The sequence below is a fragment of the Mus pahari genome, chromosome 22, assembly GCF_900095145.1.
Source record: "Mus pahari chromosome 22, PAHARI_EIJ_v1.1, whole genome shotgun sequence".
In the NCBI taxonomy this organism is placed as follows: domain Eukaryota; kingdom Metazoa; phylum Chordata; class Mammalia; order Rodentia; family Muridae; genus Mus; species Mus pahari.
Window position 1 is genome coordinate 11,807,751 of NC_034611.1, and position 21,407 is coordinate 11,829,157.

At 39.6% G+C, this 21,407-nt stretch overlaps 1 protein-coding gene across 2 annotated transcripts in view; it reads right to left on the minus strand.

The window, feature by feature from the left end:
- Tcea1 (transcription elongation factor A1) overlaps positions 1 to 20,802 on the minus strand; it is a 29,556-nt gene extending 8,754 nt beyond the window's left edge. For both annotated transcript variants that reach the window (XM_029533434.1, XM_021222228.2), the window contains exons 1-4: positions 20,619 to 20,802; positions 12,446 to 12,508; positions 6,177 to 6,282; positions 1,720 to 1,807 (exon numbers count right to left, since the gene is read on the minus strand). In XM_029533434.1, coding sequence (XP_029389294.1) covers positions 1,720 to 1,807; positions 6,177 to 6,282; positions 12,446 to 12,508; positions 20,619 to 20,681 — 320 coding nt within the window. In that variant the 5' untranslated portion in view covers positions 20,682 to 20,802. The remainder of the gene's footprint in view (positions 1 to 1,719; positions 1,808 to 6,176; positions 6,283 to 12,445; positions 12,509 to 20,618) is intronic.
- Positions 20,803 to 21,407: the final 605 nt, after the last annotated feature.

Sequence of the window (21,407 nt, forward strand, 5' to 3'; positions counted from 1 at the left end):
AAAAAAAAAAAAAAAAAAAAAAAAAGAATATTCTCCTCTGCAAGACAAGGCTTGTGGTTGTACTCCCTTTTACTGAAGCACTCCAGAGGCAGGAAGACTTCTGAGTTTGAACTGCCAAACACCAGAACTGGCCACTACGCACAAGACAGTCATCTGTGTCATCTAATTTTAGTCAGTTTCTTCAGAGACCATCTCTTATGGCCTACTTTACTTAGAAAATACTGTTAACACAGAGGTTTGAACATAGCTTCTTATACACGCTCCCCTGCAAGACTGAGTTTCCTAAAAGCAAGAGCTAGGATTTAATCCTGTGTCTATTTTCAAGATATAGCATGGTATCTGCAAATAGTAAATAAAAAAAGGATTGTTTACTTTTGAGATAGGGTGTCATGTAGCCAAGGCTGGCCCCGAACTCTCTATATAAGCCAAGCATAACCTTAAATTTCGCATCCTTCTGACGTGGGATTACAGATGTGTGCCACCATGTCCTATTTTATGGGGTCCTCGGAATTGAATCCTGGGCTTTGCATATGCTCAGCAAGCACTACGCCAAATTAACTACAACTATAGCCTCCAACCAATGTTAAACAAACTAAAGACTTCTTAAATACTTCTTTCATTTCTTTGCCTATGGCCAGACTTAGCCAAAGCACTGGAAACTGCCTGTATGGACAAATGAAGAACCATTTAAATCAATGTTTTTCAAATTCTTGCACCAAAATATAAAACCTTGCTCAACTTCAAATCACTGAGCTCTGAGCTTTCTATTATACCTCAGATTTTTCTGGACAGTCCTTTATTGTTTCTTCGTGTGTTCTGTATTGGACAGATGCCAGGCTTTAGCAAATAAACTCCACCTAAACTTCAATTACTAATAAAAATACACTAAAAATTCATTTTCTTCTAAATGGCTAAATTTGGGAGGAAAAGTACTCAAAAGGCAAATGAGTTCTAGGGTCAATCCCTAGCCAGTACCTTCATATCGGATTTATTATTGCTAGCCCTAGCAATCTTATTCAAACTTATTAAAAGTATAAAATAAATAATTTCACTTTATTTATGTAGACTTCTATTTTCCTTCTAAAATTCTAAGAAATCTTGCTACATTTTTTTAAAGTTAGCATACATGTGCACTAGTCCCATTTGACTAGATAGTGGGAAGAGTAGTGCAGGCATGAAGACCAAAAAAAGTGATGGAGCAGGTAACCTACCTAGCTGTTACCCTGGCTGTTTGTTTTTTGTTAACATGACACACACAACTGAGGAAAGGTCTCCACTAGACTGCCCTCAGATCAGGCTATGGGGCACTTTTTTATTAGTGACTGGTGTAGTAGAGTCCTGTTCACTGTGGATGGTGCCACTATTGGGCAGGTGGTTCTGGACTGTATAAAAGAGCAACAAGCCTTAAGTACTAAGCCAGTATGGCAACATTCCTCCATGGCTTTCTGCTTTGGCATCCTTCAATGAACTTGTCCTGGGATATATACCCTATTGATCCTTTATCTTTTGGTTTTGGGGTTTTGTTTTTTATTTTTTTAGCCAGGGTTTCTCTGTTGCCCTGACCACAAACTTAGAGAATCACTCGACTCTGCCTCCTAGTTACTGAGATTAAGGCACGTTATTACCCATCACTGCCAAGTTTGATCATGTTCTTTATCACAGCAATAGAAATCCTAAGACAGCAACCTCAGCAGAATTAATTTACACGAAGTGAGCTACCTTTCTTCTCTTGCTTCAGGGCTATTCTGTGATGAAATTGCAGGCTCTTTTTTCTTTTCTTCAGGGTCTTTATCAGTTGATGGTCCATCTGAAAAATTTATCAAATTTCTAAACAGTCTACTTTTCTTAAAAATGAAAACAATCAAACTACTGTACATTAATAGACAATACACACTAAATAATCAAGTCCCAAAGAAGATCATTAAAACCTTCAGTTTCCCACAATTATATAAATATAAGCAAAGTATTATATTAGCATATGTACTGGGGTATTATTCATAATAGGCTCATAATCAACATTCCTAAATTGTCACTTGGAAAGAAACAGAAATTCACATGCCAATGACACCTGAAAGTTTAAAAGAAAAATATACACAGGAAAGAATGCAGATTAATGTGAGCAAATCCATTCTGAAAATTAATGATCTGTCAACAGAGCAGCAGATTCCAAACTCTTTAAGACTTAGAGCAGTGGTTCTCAACTTGTGGGTAGCATATCCTGCATATCAGATAATCATATTACAATTCATATAGCAGTAGCATAATTACAGTTATGAAGTAGCAATGAAATAATTCTATGGTTGGGGGAGGGGCTCAGGTCACCACAACATGAGGACCTGTATTAAAGGGTCCAAGCATTAGGAAGGCTGAGAAACACTAACTTAGAGGAAATCAATTTAGCACTGTGAATACACATAAAAGTCAAAGTAATTATTTTTTGTGCAACAAAAAACATCTAAGCCACTCAAAACTGTCTTGGAGTTAGGTTTAGAAAATATTTAGGTCTACTGTAGAGATTATTTCAATTATCTATATTTTGTTCTCTGGCCATATATAATAGCCCCACCCTTTAATGTTTATCTACTCTCTGCATAAAACACTGAAGTTATTATTAAGACCATGGAGAAAAATTTTAAACATAATCTTATCCCATTTTTCAGTCTAAATCCATTCAACTTAAATCTTTGCCAATGAAATACAAGCATGGTAATTGCTAAAATTCCAGACAATTCTTGCACTGCCTGGGATCAATAGCTTGTCTAGAGAAAGGTCTATAATTTTATCAACCCAAAATACAAAATCCTCTGTGCTATAGTTTTTACACAATACTAAATTGTATCACATTTTGTTATTGTCTATTCTTTTCCTTAAAAGCCTGAAAAACCACACTCTTATGAAGCTAGAGGTTTCCAGGACTAGGCCTAGGTTAGCAGACTGAAGAAATAAGCCTTGGAGAAAACAATTACATCGGATGAATAAAAGTTACTTTAACAGGTTAATCTTTTGTCAACTCAAGCTAGAATTATCTGGGAAGATGAACATCTGTAGAGGAAATACCACCATCTAATTGCCTGTAAACCAATCTGTGGGGCATTTTCTTGAGTAATGACTGATGTGGGAGGGCCCAGACAATGTACTGACACCTGTGGGTGGTCCTGGGTGTGTAAGAAAGCAGGCTTAGCAAACTCTGAGACTCAAGCCTGAAAGCAGTTTTCCTTCACAGTCTTTGAGAGAGCTTCAGTTCTTGCCTCCAGAGTCCTGCTTAAGTTCCTGCCCTGACTTTTTCATAAGGGACTATGATCAGAATGTGTACAACAAACAAGTCCTTTCCTTCCCAAGCTGTTGGTTTTTGGTCATGGTGTTTTACCACAGAAGTACAGACCAATACAAGCCCAATACATACTATGGATACAGAATGTTACCAAGTACTCAAAAGCATTGAAGAGTGCTAACCCTAGGAACCAGTCTGAGGGGTCACCCAGCTGCCAAATTTGGGGTAATAAAAATACAAGCGAATAGTAGTAGATTCCAGCCCATCATACAGAATAAGAATCCACTTGAAAGACAATGTTTTCTTACTGTTTAGTGACGTTTTCAAGGGCAAAGAAATAAAAATTTTGTAATCATCACTATAAAGACTGAACTGAGCAAAAAACTGAGATCTGACAGAATGTAAGACAGATTCAGGGTCTTAAAATCTCTCTCAGAGTAAATCTTAAAAGGGGAACAATAAAATACATACTTTTATTGGGTATGAGACTTATGAATCTAATACACTTAGGGAGTACTCCAACTGTGGATGTACAACCTGATCTAATCATGAGAAAACAGTAGACAAATCAGAAAAAAGGTTCAAACCACTAGAAACAAAAGGGGAGTGGGAGGTGCCTATTTAACATTCAAAATGGGCCTGGCTGCCAGGTTCTCCCTGCACCTCAGAGTGGACTTTCCAGGACCTTCTTCCCTACATTCATCCAGCCATTTTGCTTACTTTTCTTTTGGGCTTCCTGGCTGCTACACCTGGTTCCCCTAGATCCCCTCTTCAACATATGGTTTAAGGCGACCATTTTACTTTCCCAAAAGTCTTTGACTCTGGCTATGTCTCCCCTTTGTCTAAATTAAACTTTCTCCTCTAGTATACTTAGGAGCAGTCAGGTCCTTCCGTTTAATATCTTTTTTCATTCATTTAGTGCTGAAACTGGAGACAGGAATAAATGAGTTCCCTCCCAAAGAACTGCTCCGAACCAACTGTTAATCCGACTCTCCTAAGGTATTTATGGATCATTGGTTTCTGAGGGCTTCTGCTACTCACACAATTTGATTCCAAATTCTAGAGTCTGGTTCTTCCATCAGCTGCTTCCCTCTACCCACTTTCTCTGGACTCTAGTTTGCTATGCCCTCCACATAGGCACCCACATGTTTCTCTGGCTTCTGTAGCCTACAACTCTAGCTTACATGCCTATAATCCCAGTATTTGAGAGGTACAGACAGGAGAATCAGGAGTTTAAGGTCATCACTTGCTACATTGAGTTCAAGATTAACCTGAATTAAATGACACCTTACCTAAATAAATAATAGATAACAAAACAAGAAGTCTATTATATTCTCCATCCTAGAAGAAAAAAATAAGGCTTAAAGAATTGTTCAGATTGAAGTGGGAGAGACAGGGAAAGAACTATGGGAAGAGGTGACTGGGAGGGGAACAGTGAGCAGGATGTAAGTGAATAAATAAAATAATAAAACCGAACAAAACAAAAAACCTAAACCCTATTCTAGACTAGATATTGGAGGTCAAAAAAGTATAAAGACATTATTGTGTGTCCTAGTTCGCTTCTCTGTTACTGTAATAAAAGACTGACCAAAATCAACTTAGGTAGGAACGGATTTATTTGGCTTACCAGTTATCATTGAGGGAAGCCAAGGCACAAACTGAAGCAAGGTAGGTAGGAACTAGAATGAAGCAGAGATTCTGGAGGAATAACTGCTGCTTTCTAGTTTGCTCTCCATGGCTATTTGTTCTTTTACAACGCGGTGCTGTCACCTTCACCGTGGGCCGGGCCCTCCCACATTAATTATTAATCAAAAAAATGCTCCACACACTTACATACAGGTTAGTCTTATGGTGGCATTCTCTCAGTTGAGGTTCCCTCTTCTTAGATGACCTTATTGTATATCAAGTTAACAAAAAGTTAAGAAGTACATAAAGACAGCAACAAACTAGAGCATGGACTGTAAGTTCCATTATACCAAAATTTGGTATTACACCAAAGCTTGTTTTCATTTATTAGAATTGTCTAAGAAAATATGCTTGGGCTGGGAATGCAAGCACATGCCTATATCAGTCTCCAGACACTCTAGAGACTGAGGCAGGATCCCAAGTTCCAAGCCAACTTACCAACATAATGGGAGCCTATCTTAAATAAATGAAGGACACTAACATAGAAAAGGAAAATCTTGTTCTGAGATGTATACTTAAATATTACAAAATAAAAGAAAATAACACATTTAACCTACTCTAGAAAGAAAGAAAGAAAGAAAGAAAGAAAGAAAGAAAGAAAGAAAGAAAGAAAGAAAGAAAGAAAGAAAGAAAGATAGATAGATGGATGGGGCTGGAGAGATGGCTCAGTAGGTAAGAGCACTGGCTCCTCTTCCAGAGGACCTGGGTTCAAATCCCTGCATCCACATGGCAGCTCACAACTGTCTGTAACTTATTTCCAGTAACTCCAGTTCCAGGGACTCTAACACTCTCAAACAAACAAGCAGACAAAACAACAATGCACATAAAATAAAAAATTTAAAATAAAAAGGGAGATGATTATGTAAAATAATAAAAGCTGGTCTGGACAAAAGAAATCTAGGCAATCATTATTGTATCCTTGCTAAAAGTTAAAGTTTTCTAAAAGTTGAAAGTTATTTTAAAATCACTTCAGAAAACATGCATAACCTTTCCCAGAAAACCTAACCCTGAAAGAGTTTATCTACAATTACAACTGCCAGAGACCGTAGAACTAATAAACTAGGCTACGTACATCTTTCAAGCAAATTAAACTAGACCCCTCAATCTTATTACAAAGCACTGATTTCACCAAATATAGATTTACAGGTCTAAACAAAAGCAGCAAGCATTTGAACAAGCCAAGACATCATAAACACATGCAAGCAATGATCAATTTTACCTAATAATTTTTTCCAGGATTTGATGAGAGATTTGGCTAGAGATGTGACTTCTTCATCTGTACTCTGTTTGCGAATAGCATTGACAGACATTCCAATTCTCGTGGACTGCAAGGCAACAACAACAAAGTGTCCATCAATGCTGTTTCAAACAATTTAGTATATTAACTACACTTTCTATTTTTCTCTTTCTACTTCAGATTTTAAAACTTCGATTATTTGCATTCTGTTGAAAGCACACACTACAAACCTGACGTAGAAACATCTTTAGATCATGCACTAGTCTGATCAATACATGATCAACTGAGATCAAAAACCCTGTAACGTGAGATCAAGGCCAATGGACTACTGAAATAAAAAATCAGTCTTTCGGGGAGAAATGAAGGCGAGATGTAAGCTGCAAAACATACTTGCATAGAAAGTAAGCTGAGATATTCATGGCCAACATCTGTATGTATGCCTGTACTTACACTACACTCTTCTACAGATTACCTCCAAGCACTGCCTGTAACTTATAACAAAGCTATCCAAACAAAAAGTACCACCTAGAGAAGATTAAAAGAAATCTTTATTTTTTGATCCTATATAATCAGCATATAATTACTAAAATGGACTACACAGAAAATAGATAAAATGTAATATGCAATAGTATTATATAGTAGGATTATACTAGAATAAACAGGTATATAAATCTTCCCAAGATCTTTTTAACACTAGGATCACTATAACTAGTTTTAAAGACAAAGAGACTGGAAATACCAATATAACCTGCCCAGCGTTATACCACTGCTAATTGGCAAGACTGGAATTTTCATCTATGTTTGACCACCTCCAGAATGAATGTTCTTTCCAACTCACTAAAAGCCATAAAAGCTATGACAGCTCAATTATGACCAGCAAATAACAATGGTAAATTATTCAGTAAGTTCAAGTTGTTAGTAGACAATCTTTCAAAACCTAGTCTATGGGAGAAAAACATGACGAAAGAACTTAGTTATTTAAAAAATAAAGGAAAATCCCTGCTGATACCTTTGAGGTACTAAATAAGTATTTAAAAGCTTTCTGCTAAATTATTCAACACTCAGCATGAAAGCAGAAGTTTTGTTCAAGAATTTAGAATATGTAGTGGGATGCAGTAGCCTGTATTGTTATTTCACAGAAAGCAGAGCAAAGCAAATAAAAAAGGTCCCAATATTTTAACTCCCAATATTTGGGGTTAGCAAAGTAAGTTTTCTAAAAGAAAACCTAACTTTGGATGCATAGAGGGAATAACTTAAATTACTGAGTTGTTATGAAGTGCAGACTGACAAACACAGTGGTGAAATTTGCATTATAGAAGGTACTGCAAGAGACCAAAGTATAAGGAGAAGAATAAACTGTGCTATTGGGTGAATGCTGCTAAGTAGTTATCACAGGATGCTTTGATTACTAAAACCAACCATGACCTTCCTTGGCATATTAAAATGTAGTTTTCTACAATAAATATGCTTACTTAAGGAAGAGACTAGTTGCATAACTAGAGATCAGGCTGCTGGAGTGGAGTGAAAAATAAAAAGACTACAACATATTTCTTTTTTCCTATAGGGAGTATACTCTAGAGAAAATATAAGCAAGCAGAGGATGGAGAACATTAAGAAGATATTTAGCTGGGCAGCAAGGTCTGGATTTCTAGCTCAAGACGTTTCCTAAAACTGAATCTAAGATTTAACAGATGTTATAAATAGGCTGTTTTAAAAAGTGGCCTGTGATGCTGCACCAAAGGAATGACTATCTTGTACCATTTCTATTTAAAACCAGGCTCCCAGGAGAAAAGGAAGGAGGGAAGAAAGGAAGACAACAAATTGGACTGCACACCCAGACCAAGCTGCATAAACCCTATTCACCACCAATCACTCACAAGCCCCTTTGTTTCAGGTTCTGGGTACACAACTCAAGACCTTTTATGTTAGGCAAATGCTATACACCTAGTTGAGTAATTTAAACTTTTTTTCCCCTCATATATGTTTTTTTCCTTTTACCCAACTCCTCCCAGATCCTTTCCACCTCCCTACCCACCTAACTTTATTTTTTATTTTATTTTTTTTCTTGAGACAGGGCTTCTCTGTATAGCCCGGGCTGTCCTCAAACTCAGAAATCTGCCAGCCTCTGCCTCCCAAGTGCTGGGATTAAAGGCATGTGCTACCACCACCCAGCCCCCACCTAACCTTATGCACTCTCTTAGAAAAGAAAAAGAAGGAAAAAAAAGCATAAAACCACGGAAGTGAGCAAAAAACTAGTAAGACCAGAACTAATAAATAAAATAAGAAGTTCACAAAACTATCAATGAGTTTATTTTCTGTTGGCCAACTACTCCTGAACATGGGACCTGACCTGGAGTGTGATCAATATACCAAAGTGACTCTTTTATATATATATATATATATATATATATATATATATATATATATATATATATTCTAGTCAGGCACCAGATCAACTTCTCCACATTTAAGTGTCTTCAGCAACAGGGTATTAATGTCAGGTTGTAAATAACAACCTATTAGGCTTGGCAATGGCCTATGATGCTTTGGGGATACCATAGGAGCCCTTTGGCCAATAACTCAACAAGAAATAATGTGTTCCTGACACTGGAAGTTTGACTTGACAGGATAAGATGTCTGGTGGAGGCACTGTCTCTACTATTATTTGATGACTCCATTTAGATTCCTTCAAGTTATTTTAGGAAGCATCAGTAGGTTTCCATGTTTTTTCAGACAGCATTTAGTGTTAGTAGTCCCCCTACTACTTCCTTTCCTCCCCCTATTAAGTCCTATTTTAGTTTCCCCTCCTGGGTCCCTTACTAGGTAACTAACCTTGGTGGTTTGTACTGGCTGGTTTTATGTGTTAACACAGGCTGGTGTTATCACAGAGAAAGGAGCTTCAGCTGGGAAAATGCCTCCATGAGATCCAGCTGTAAGGCATTTTCTCAATTAGTGATCAAGGGGGAAAGACCCCTTGTGGATGGGACCATCTCTGGGTTGGGAGTCTTGGGTTCTATAAGACAGCAGGTTGAGCAAACCAGGGCAAGCAAGCCAGTAAGTAACATCCCTCCATAGCCTCTGCATCAGCTCCTGCTTCCTAACCTGCTTGAGTTCCAGTACTGACTTCCCTTGGTGATAAACAGCAGTATGAAAGAGTAAGCTGAACCAGGCATGGTGGCACACGACCTTAATCCCAGCACTCGGGAGGCAGAGGCAGGCGGATTTCTGAGTTCAAGGCCAGCCTGGTCTACAGAGTGAGTTCTAGGACAGCCAGAACTACATAGAGAATCCCTGTCTAGAAAAAAAACAAGATTTGCTGTCATGGTCTCTCTTCACAGCAAAAAAATCCCCTAAGACACGATGAAGACTGTTTTTTTCAGTTTTTACAAAGCACTGTGTTGGAATTTTGATGGAGAGTGCACTGAATGTATAGTTTGCTCTTGCTAAGATGGCCATTTTCACAGTATTAATCCTACCAGTCCATGAGCATGGCTGAATTTTACATCTATTTGTATCTTCTTCAACTTCTTTCTTAAATGTCTTATATAGGGGGAAATGATGAATGGCTATTAAAAGGAGGCAGGGCTTTTGTGGCTTTTTTAGGGTAACAAAAATTTCAGAAATTCATATGGTTAAAGATAGGAAAATTCTTGGATGGAGCTTGGTGAATCACTTGCTTAGCCTGTGCAAAGCCTTAGACCCTGCTTTGATCTTTGGTTTAAAAATAAATGGGGGCAATGCTGGGCATGACGGCACATGCCTGTACTTCCAGCACTTATGACAGGAGGCTAGAGGTATCATAAGGACAAGTCCTACTTCAAATACATGGTGAGATTCTGTCTCACATTTTAAATAAAACTGTATTAAGTAACCTGTTTTGCCTGGTATGTTGGCGCATCCCTGGAATCCCTAACCAAAGAGGCTTAAGCAGCAGGACTGCTGTGAAACTAAGGCCATCCTAGATTACTTACTGCTCCCAACCCTTCACCCCCACACTGCTACCTCCTCAAAACCTCTTCTTTCCACTTTTTCTGCCAATACCTTTGTTTATTCCCCTATTCAAGCATGCTTGAATACCTTCACTAGTCGCAAGTTTTCCTGTCTATAAAGTCTCCCATTTCTTTCAATGTGCAGATCTGGTTATATATTCTCCTAATGCCTTCAGGCAGTACTGCTCTTGAGAGTATATGAAGACCTGTATGCCATTTGCCTCTAGCTTTTCCTTATCTTGCACTACTCCATATGCTACACTGTTAAGATATTCTTTTCTGTCCTGGACATTGAGGGAGGACCTGAGTATCTTTGGAGACCACCCGTGTGTAGGCTTTCTTGAGCTCTTAGATTAAGTAATTAAGAAGCCAACTTCTGTGGTTGGATAGTTCAGTGGTAAAGGTTGTTTGTTGCTTTTGAGGAAGACCAAGATTCCATTCCTAGCTTCCACATGAATTTGTTAACTCAAGTTACAAAGGATATGATGCTCTGTTCTGGCACACAGCACAGACACACATGGAGGCAAAACAGCCATACACATAAAATAATAAAACTTAAAAAAACAAAAACTTCCTTCTACTCTACCCCTACTCAAACTTTATGTGAGTACCTACACTGTTGTTTTTAAGCACAATTTTTTCTCTTAGTCTTTGAGATCCAAAGGCAAAAGATTGTAGTTTACTGACATTGGCAAATCTAGCACAACTGTTAACCATAATAAGAACTCAAATCATCTGTTATTAGACTAAAAGAGAAAATACAGGTGGATATAAAATGCATACCCTACCCAGCTTCCACACTTATATAAATGTACACATCTCTAACTGCAGGCTAAGATCACTAAGATCATTTTCGATGTATTTTTCCCACACAAACTTACCACTTTCTGCTATGAAGGGAGTACATAGGTGGGAAGTAAGGTACTATCCAAAAGTAAAGGGCTGCTGATCCCAGAACCCAGAAATTCATACTTCATGGCTAGTTTTCTCTCTTGAGTCTGCATGTAGAGTTCTTTTTATTTGGTTTTGTTTTCTACTATAGATCCTTTTTTCCATGTGGTAAAACTTACAGACATCTTCCTCAGAAACCTTTTAAATCACATTAAATAAAAAGCCATAAGGTTGAAAAAAGAGCAACTGTTTATTAAACACAGTACATTTGCTTCCTTATTAAAATATTAAGACCTAGAATATGGGACGTAAGTAGCCATCAGGATGAGCAAATGGATTTTAATACATCTGCAACAACTAACAAGTTAATAAAAGTGAAAATATTTGAGATTTCTTTTAGTCATAAATGCTACTAAAAGGACTGTAGTTTATTACAATGAGAAATGTGCTCAATTTCAGTTAGATTTCCCTGAACATGTATTTCCTTAGCGAGGTTCATATACCTTTCTACTTCTTTCTTGAATTTCTTTATTGACTTAATAAAATTGAAACATCAAGGAAGATGCTCATAAATATGTCTACCAGAAAAAGCATTATTCAGGTTATTGATCACACTTCTTTCCTTTTTAACGCTAACTTACTTTTCTACTTTAGATGAAACACTAAGGCTTCTGCTAATATTTAGTAGTCTACATATATGGTTGATGCTGAAAAAGGAGAGAAAAGTGGTGACTCCCTGTTATCCTAACACTAAGCTACATTGAAATGCTGAAAAGTCCAAACCAGGGCCAGGAATATTGGTATACTCCTTATATTAAGAACTCATGACCCCACAACTGCTGCAGGATATTTATCACACTGTGAACCCTAAGATTATGTATGCTATTTACTGGAAAAATCTGTTTGTAGTTGGGGTGTGGCTCAGTCTTAGCACACACTTTAAAACAAGAGCTTTCTCTTTATTATAAACAGAAGTAATTAAAGTCAACCATAGGTCAAAAGGGGGAGGACAAAACCAGTTGACAAAGAGTAAACAGGAAAAAAAAAAAAAAAAAAAAAAAAAAACCAGAAAAGTCAGGAGGAGAAATAAACGATCAGGAAGTAGAAGGGAGGGACATTCAGTTTAAAGGCTTTTTGAGATGACACGGAGAAGGGGAATTTCCTTTTGGGAAGTTGGTTGTAGAGGAAGATCAGTTGGGTACTTTGTCTCTCACATATGGCCTTTTTATTGGAAAAATTGAATGTTTGAGATTTTGTTAAAAACAACACGCAACCTTGGGAAGTTCATTTTAAGGAACATGGAATGAAGATAATTCATTACTTTATGGCAATTACCAATTCAAATACTGTGTGAGACACAGAGGCACATACCTGTAGCAATTCCAGGGTCATGGGAATATTCTTAAGCTCTTTCAGCAAATCCAATGCACCAGCCTATAAAATAAAACAAGTTTATTGAATTCCTAGGGCAGTAAAGCATGGACTAGCTTAGTCAATTAACAACTTGAAGTGGCTTATCTACACATACAAGTACAAAGATAAGCCAGGCGGTGGTGGCGCACGCCTTTAATCTCAGCACTTGGGAGGCAGAGGCAGGCGGAGTTCGAGGTCAGCCTGGTCTACAGAGTGAGTTCTAGGACAGCCAGGACTACACAGAGAAACCCTGTCTCGAAAAAAACCAAAAACCAAAACCAAAAAAAAAACAAAAACCAAGTGCAAAGATACATGTATGTATACAAACACACACACACCAGCTTAAAATAGAGATTGAAATGTCAGAGGTACCTAACACCAATTTCTGAGTTATGGCTAGCACTTGTGAAACAATTTTGAATTTTATTTTCCACAGTACATGTTCAAATGTGTGTTCTGGGAAGAAATGTAAAATTTCATATTGTAATAAAAATCATACCTACAACTTCCACAGGATACATTTACATGAGGTAAAAGCCAAAATGAGAAAATGGGAGGCCCAACAGATGCTACAATCCCTCTAGTACTCTGCCCACAGGGCAACAAGAAGGCACTGTTTTGTTGAGAATTTGTATGAGGTCTCTGTATTTCAATGCTCACAATAACAACACTATCTACCTGATTCTTGAAGAATAGTAAGCAGCAATTTCTGAAAGGAAACTCAGAATTTACAACTATGTTATGCTTTTAAGACTATCAACTGCCAATTACCACCCGGAGTCAAAACTTTCTACATGATACTGAAGGACAAAATCCATGGAAAAAATTACAAAGCCTGGAATTAAAGAGGAATAGAGACAACAGTGCCACCTATAGCTTTTGATCAATTTCCACTCTTCATCCATCCTACCCCACTGCCTTTTTTGCCTAAGACAGTCTAGGGAGGCTGGAGAGATGGTTCAGGGGTTCAGAGCACTGACTACTCTTCCAGAAATACTGAGTTCAATTCACATTACCACACATGGTAGCTCTCAACCATCTGTAACAGGACCTGATGCCCTCTTCTGGTGTGTCTGAAGATGGTGACAGTGTACTCATATACATAAAATAAATAATTCTTTTTAATAAAAACAAGTCTAGGTAGCTCTGGCTCGCTTGATATTCCCTATGTATATCGGGATGGCCTAAAACTCAGAGATCCACCTGCCTCTACCTACCCTCTAAGTGAGGGAATTAAAGGTGTGAGACACCACACTGGTATTCACTTAATTTCACTTCACCTAAAACGGTCACTTAATCATCTCAATGAGCTCTACATTTTAACAGAAAAAAAGGGGGGGGGGGTGATTAAATGTTTCATTTTGGTTTTCTATGTGTGTGGATTTTCTTGTGTGTCAGAGAGCCCCGAGAAGTCTTGGGCTGACATCACGTATATTCCGGCAGTCCCTTCTCATACTCAGCAAGGCCTCTTGCTCCAGGGACTCCCTGTCTGCACCTTCTGCACTGGGGTTACAAGACAGCTACCATATCCACTTCCAGTCTTTTTTATATGAGGATTGGGGGGTGGGGGTGAGGCTATTTGTCATGCTTTACTCTTTGTCCCTCTGCTCAAAAATAATTTTTAAGTCACGGTACATTTTCTTATAATTCCTTTTCCTTCTGCTTATTGACAATTTTTTTTAACCATGCATGATAGTATATGCTTTTAATTCCAGAACTCAGGATGGTAATACAGCTGATGTATTTCTAAGAATTAGAGGTCAGCTTGGCCTACTTAGAGAATTCCAGGCCAGTTAGGGCTATGTAGTGAGATACTATTAAACAACAAATCTGAAGAATTCTTTTATATGTGATATTTTTATTTTTATCATATATTACCTCATATACATATGATGAAAAATACAAATAAATTAGCTAAGGTGTTCATATTCAGAACCGGACATTTATATCTGGTGTACCACCTTTTGACTCAGATCTGATAATGTCTGCTTCTACAGAGGGTTGAATGAGGTGACACATAACTTTAATCCTAGACTCCAAGGGGCAGACAGACAGTTCTTTGCAGGTTCCAGAACAGCAAAGATTGGCGTGATAATGCTGGCAGTGGTAACACATGCCTATAATCCCAGTGCTGGGAGACTAAGGAAAGAGCATTACCAGTTTAAGACCAACCTGGGCCATACGGGAATACCTTGTCTCAAAACAGACATGGATGTAATGAAAAACTCCATAAAAGAATCCATAAGAAAATAATGCCAGACTCATTTTGCAGCATGAAGAACTGTATTTTAGTTCCACTCTTTATGTAACTATTTACTTCCTTGGGGGTCAAACGGTATTCTACCAACGTATGATTTTTTCCCATGCTAATGATAAAGACTCTGCAAATCATTAGTACTCTTATTGTACATGTGTGTGGGGTGAGCGGGGGGTGCATGCATGCAACAGTGCACTTGTGGATGGCAGAGGACGACTTTCAATAATTGGTTCTCTGCTCCCACTTTGGGTTTCAGGGATGGAACACATGCTGTGAGGCCTGCCTGGCAAGCCCACTGGGCATCTCACCAGCCTTCTCTCTAAGTTTTGACATTCTGTTGTGAGTACACAGTACACTACAAATAGCCATCTAGCTAACTATATACGTAATTCATGCTGCCTTCCAAACTCTTAAAATATAAAAGCAAATCAATAAAAATATCGCATACTTAGGAACGATAAAATCCTCTTCACAGTGCATAGTATAGAAAAAAGCAAGAACTTTTATATTGTATATCTTTAAAAAGTTTTTAATATACTTTCTAAAATGTGTATAGGTGTTTTGGCTACACGTGCCCAACTACCACATGCATAACCAGTGCCTTTGGAGGCCAAAAGAGTGTGCTGGATAACCTGGGACTACAATTACAGTCAGTTGATAGTCATCATATGGATAATGGGGATTAAACCTGAGTCCTCTACAAGAGCAACCAATTGCTGGGGTATCTCTCTAGACTTCTGTACTGTTATTTTTAAAAAATAAAACCAAGAAAAGATTTCCAGGCATGATTGTTTGAAATTATTCAATTTGACCTTCCAGAATAAAATAGTATTAACATCTCTTCTGGAAATATCAATATAGAACATTTTAATTTAACTTTAAACTTAAAACACGGGGTGGTGAGTTCTCTCAGTGCACAAGAACACTGACTGCTCTTCCGAAGGTCCTGAGTCCAAATCCCAGCAACCACATGGTGGCTCACAACCACCCTTTAATGAGATCCGATGCCCTCTTCTGGTGCATATGAAGACAGCTACAGTGTACTTATATATAATAATAAATAAATCTTAAAAAAAAACCTTAAAACACAAGAATTATGAAACAGGTTATTAAAAAGGATTAACAATTTTTCCTTCTTTTATGTTAAAATTCCGTACATCTCTTATTTACAGTGAAACACTGTTAGATAACATTGGTCTAAGGTTCAATATGAATAAAAAAATTCTCGGGGGCTGGAGAGATGGCTCAGTGGTTAAGAGNGCCCACTGCTCTTCTGAAGGTCATGAGTTCAAATCCCAGCAACCACATGATGGCTCACAACCATCCATAATGAGATCTGATGCCCTCTTGTGATGTGTGTGTCTGAAGACAGCTACAGTGTACTTACATATAATAAATAAATAAATCTTTAAAAAAAAAAAAAAAATCTAGGGATGGGAGAGATCGCTCAACAGATAGATCACTTGCTGCTGTTGCAGAGAAGAACCTGATTTGGTTCCCAGCACACACATGGCATATACTCACCTGCAACCCCAGATCTAGGGCACCTAATAGCCTGGTTTTCACAGGCACCTGCATGCATGTGATACAGGTATATACATTCAGGATCACACATATATAGGTAAAATAAATGGATACATATCAAAAATTTCTTCAGAACATTTTTTGTATGAATGAGGTCTAATTCCTTGCATGTATATGTCTAACCTCCCTCCAGATCAAAAACTTTCAAAACAAAAAAGCTGAGTCTTGCCGGGCGTGGTGGCGCACGCCTTTAATCCCAGCACTCGGGAGGCAGAGGCAGGCGGATTTCTGAGTTTGAGGCCAGCCTGGTCTATACAGAGGGCTATACAGAGAAACCCTGTCTTGAAAAAAAAAAAAAAAAAAAAAAAAAAGTTTTATGTGTATGAGTGTTTGTGCATATTTATGTGGGGTGTGTGTTGCCTGCAATGCATATTTATGTGGTGTGTGTGTGTGTGTGTTTTGCCTGTAGAAGCCAGAAGAGAGAACTGATCCTCTGGAACTGGAGTTATAGTTGTCTATAAACCCCCAATATGGGCACAGGTTCTTTGCAAGAGCAGCAAGTGCTTTTAACAACTGAGCCATCTCTCTAGCCTCTAATGTGATAAAATAAGCTCCATTCTGTGTGAGCACATATCAGTAAACAAACCAGCAATCTCTTTGGACTTCAGAGAATTTTATTTTGATGTTGGAAATTGAACCCAGAGCCTTACACAAGCTAAGCTAGTACTCAACTACCAAGCTGTATACTGAGGGTACTTACTGCCTTAGGAATTAAAACAAACAAAGCCTCTACTGTTTGTGACCTAGCACAACTGTGTTTTCCATTCCTCTGGCCTACCAATGACAGTTGTGCTTTCTCAACTCACTACCAAACAAGAAGCTGCATTTCATCCCTTCCCATTTATCTCCTAGCATCAAGTCCATTACAGCATCTTCTATAGATGATGCAAGAGAAAGAAAGAAAGAATAGACTATAACTTCTAAAGTCACCATTAGTTCACAGTACTGACTGCAAAATTAACTACAACTGTCATTACTATTTTATTATATTTTTTAGGAGTATTAGCAGAAGTACTTTTACAAAAAAAGTATTCAAAATTGCAGGGAACCTAGTCTATATAAAATTATAGTCTACAAACATCCTTCTCCACATACAAAAAGAGGTAAGGGAGTTATAAGTAGAAACATGTGCTATATTTACCCCAGACCCAGATTTAAAGCCATACTCTTGTTTCCTAATTTAAAAAGTTGTCCTTTTCAAGCTTCTCACACGATGAAGAGAATAACATAGCTGGTAAGTAGATAAAAAGGTCAGGTACGCTGGGCAGTGGTAATCCCAGCACTTGGGAGGCAGAGGCAGGCGGATTTTGAGTTCCAGGACAGCCTGGTCTACACAGAGAAAAACCCTGTCTCGAAAAAAACAAAACAAACAAACAAACAAACAAACAAAAACACAAAAAGTTCAGGTACACAGTGAAGCATCATACACAGAAAACACCTGACACAGGAGATAGCTGAGGGGACGAGGAAGATAAAGGCACCATGTAGATGTTCCTCCAAAACAGACACATTTCCAATAAATACAGAAAAGATACCCATAACATTTCATTACAAGACTGTAATTTAATAGACAAATATCAACAAATATTAAAACAATATGGTGAGTTAGAAACAATCAAACACTCCTGATGGCAATGTGAAATGGTATGAGGGGAAAAAAATGGATTATTTTTTAACAGTTTCTCAAATAGTTAAGTTTAGGGTATAGGTACAGTGTTTGCTGAAGAGTCCAGCCCCAGGATTAAAACTAAAAGTTACGCTGGGTGTGGTTTTAGTCCCCACCCCCAAAAAAACTAAAAGTTAGACATAGCCACTACACAGCTCAGTACTTCTACTCCTAGGTATAACAGAAATGAAAGCATGTTAACAGAGATATAAGATTAACATTAGTTTTATAGTCCAAAGTGGGAGCAGCACAGACGTACAACAAATGAAAATGGAACAAAATGTGATATAAGCATCAGTACAATGAAATACTATTCTGCAATAGAAAAGAACAAAATCTTAACAAGATCAGATTGAACTTTAAAATGTATATAGTAAGCTGAGCATAGTGGCTGTGCCTAGAGTCCCAGCCATCTACTCAAAATATTAAAAAAAAAAAAAAAATGAAGAGCTCTTAACTAGTCAGGATGGGACTACTAAACTAGAAAAATTATCTGAGTAATAAATGAGGTTAAGATTGGTAACTACTGGAGTTAGCAAAAAACGTAGCTTGGAGTACTAGTTCAAAAATGGTAGCTGGTTTTAATTGACACCTACCCTACAATTTTATTAAAATGCAATTATATCAAGAAAAATAGTGATAACTATCATGCTTCAAGCAGTTCCCATTTTTATGGCCTGAAATAACTTAAATATAGCTCCTGTCACAGTTCATTCCATTTATAAAGATACATAAGGAGAATCACAAGAGTTCCAGGTCAGCCTGGGTTACATAGCAAGATGCCATATTTAAAACAAAACCAAAAAAATAGGGGTTGGGGGTTGGCATGGCAGTGGCCAGAAGACTTTAATCTCAGCACTCAGGAGGCAGATCTCTGGGCGTTTAAGGCCAGCCTGGTCTACAGAGTAAGGTCCTAGTTAAGCAGGACATTATGACATGCTGTCTCAAAGTGTGTTTGTGTGTTTGGGGGAAGGAGGGGAGCCCAAGAAATGGTTCAATAGGTAAAGGCTTAATAAGTGAGTTCAGTGCTAGGCCAGTAATGCCAGCACTCAGGAAGCAGAGACAGAAGGATTTGAGTTTGAGGCTAGCCTAATCTACAGAGCAAGTTCCAGGACAGCAAGGGCAACACAAAGAAATCCTCAAGTTGCCAGGCGGTGGTGGAGTATGCCTTTGATCCCAGCACTTGGGAGGCAGAGGCAGGTGGATTTCTGAGTTCGAGGCCAGCCTGGTCTACAAAGTGAGTTCTAGGACAGCCAAGGATATACAGAGAAACCCTGTCTCGAAAGCAAACAAACAAACAAAAAATAATAAATCAAGTTGTCCTCTGACCCAGTTGTACACACAGATCATTTTGATCTTTCTTTGCATTTCAGCAGCCTGTTTGAATTTCAGGACTGGAAAATGAAAGAAAAAGCAATTAAAAGAAACAGCTTTGTCTTCTTTTTCAAGGCAAATTTTCATACTAGTTTGAGAATGACTTGAAGTCTGTCCTGGTGTATTTGGGAAAATAAGTTACGAAGTTAATGACTTTTTTTTTTCCTCTCGCGAGCTTCCTCTGTGGCAATCTGGGAACCTCCAACCAGAGAGAGAAAAGTTTCCCAATTTAATTAAAAAAAAAAAAAAAAAGTTCAACCTATCATATAGCCAGAACTCATCACCTGCATCAAGTAATGAAATGACTCAATCAGTAAGGAAGATAAACAACACAGGCTAATATCTGGAACAGAAAACAAACAGGAAATATTTGAAAGGACCAAAATCGTACGTACGGATTAACGGGGCATGAAATTAAATGCGGGGCAACGCACCTGTTGAAGAAAGAGGAACCGGGGGTGTCTGAAGTCTTGCATTATTTGGTATTAACACTAAACAAATCCTAAGCGGGCAGCGAGCCGAAAGTCAGCGAGCTCCTGGCTCAACCCAAACTCCACAGTACGGAAGCGACAGTCCTTTAGCTCTGACTCAGTTTCTCGACTCCTAAAAAGAACTCTGCAGAGGCGCGGAACTCGAAAAGCCCCGCACAAACCTAAGCATCTCCGCACGGCTTTTGCCTCACAAATGGCATCAGCCTCTGCTATTTTTTTGATAAGGCCAACCTGCCGCGTCTGGAAGGAGAGATTTCGGTGCAGCAAAGGGATGGAAAGTGGTCCACAGCGGGGGACACATCCACACGGACCGATCAAAGGACCCGAGGATGTCACCCGTCCCGCCGCAGCCTCAGCACCATTCCCGCCGAGCAGCAGCCGGCGGCAGGGGGAGGTTTTCCAGCCCCGGCTGCCCCGCACATCGCTCACAGGCCGTCTTGGCTAAGAATCGGCGGCGGCGGATTTTCTGCTTGTGATGACCGAGCGCGACTGAGGCAGAGCTGGGATAAACACACCGCCCGGCCCGCCTGAAACTGACCGCGCCACCCAGCCAAGCCGCTCGGAGGTAACCGGCGGCGGCCACCGTACGTTCCCTCGGCCCGGCGCCGAGGGCTTCAATCCTGGGCTCCCTGCGGCCGTGGCCAGCACGGACCTGGAAGCCCGGAGGGCGCGCGGCGCGGCGCGGCGCGGCCCTGACTGACTCCGCGTGGGCCCGTGTCGCGGACTCGGCCGCGGCCCGCCCCGGGCCCGCCCGCTTACCGCATTCTTCTTCTGCACCATTTTGTCCATCTTCTTGGCAATGCGAACCACCTCGTCCTCCATGGCTCCGGAAGGCCTCCCCTCGCCCGGCCCCAGCGGACGGGAAGCGAGAGAAGCTGCGCGGACGTTCGACCAGCCGCGAAGCCGCCGGCCTAGGCCTTCCTCACAGACCCGGCCCGCGGCGGCAGAGATGAACGCTCCGCCCCCTAGGCCGTGCCAGCCGAGCACCGCGCGCGCCGCGCAGGCACTACCAATCGACCGCAAGAGACTGGGAAAGTAGAAGTGGCTCGCTCCGGCGCGCGCTGTCCTTTTAATCTAGTCCCGCCCCCAGCAGGCTGGAACTTCCGGCCCTACCCGGACTCGCGAGGCTGCGGAGTTGGAGTTGGACGGAGTCGGTCGGGCTTTCACGCCGGAGGGATGCAGGCACTAGGCGGTAGGTTGCAACGGGTTCCATCGACACCCCTCCGGCACAGCGCTCTTTGGGACGCGGGGCAGGCGTAGCCGAGGGCTTAAAGCGCATGAGCACTGAGGCTCTCTCTTGGCCTCAGATCTTCAAACCATCTCGCCTGCTGATGAAAACCGGCTTTTAAAAGACGACAGCCTTGAGAATTTGTGACTAACAAAAAGCCACGGTAGAAAACTGACATATATAGCGTCTGGGATTGTTTTTACTTTGTTCCTTGTGTTGAAAGTTAATAAATCAGGAGCCAATGAACTTTACAGACTTTAAGCCTCAAAAAATGTCCTCTTTCCAGTGAAAAAAGTTAATTAAAACACATTTCGTGTCTA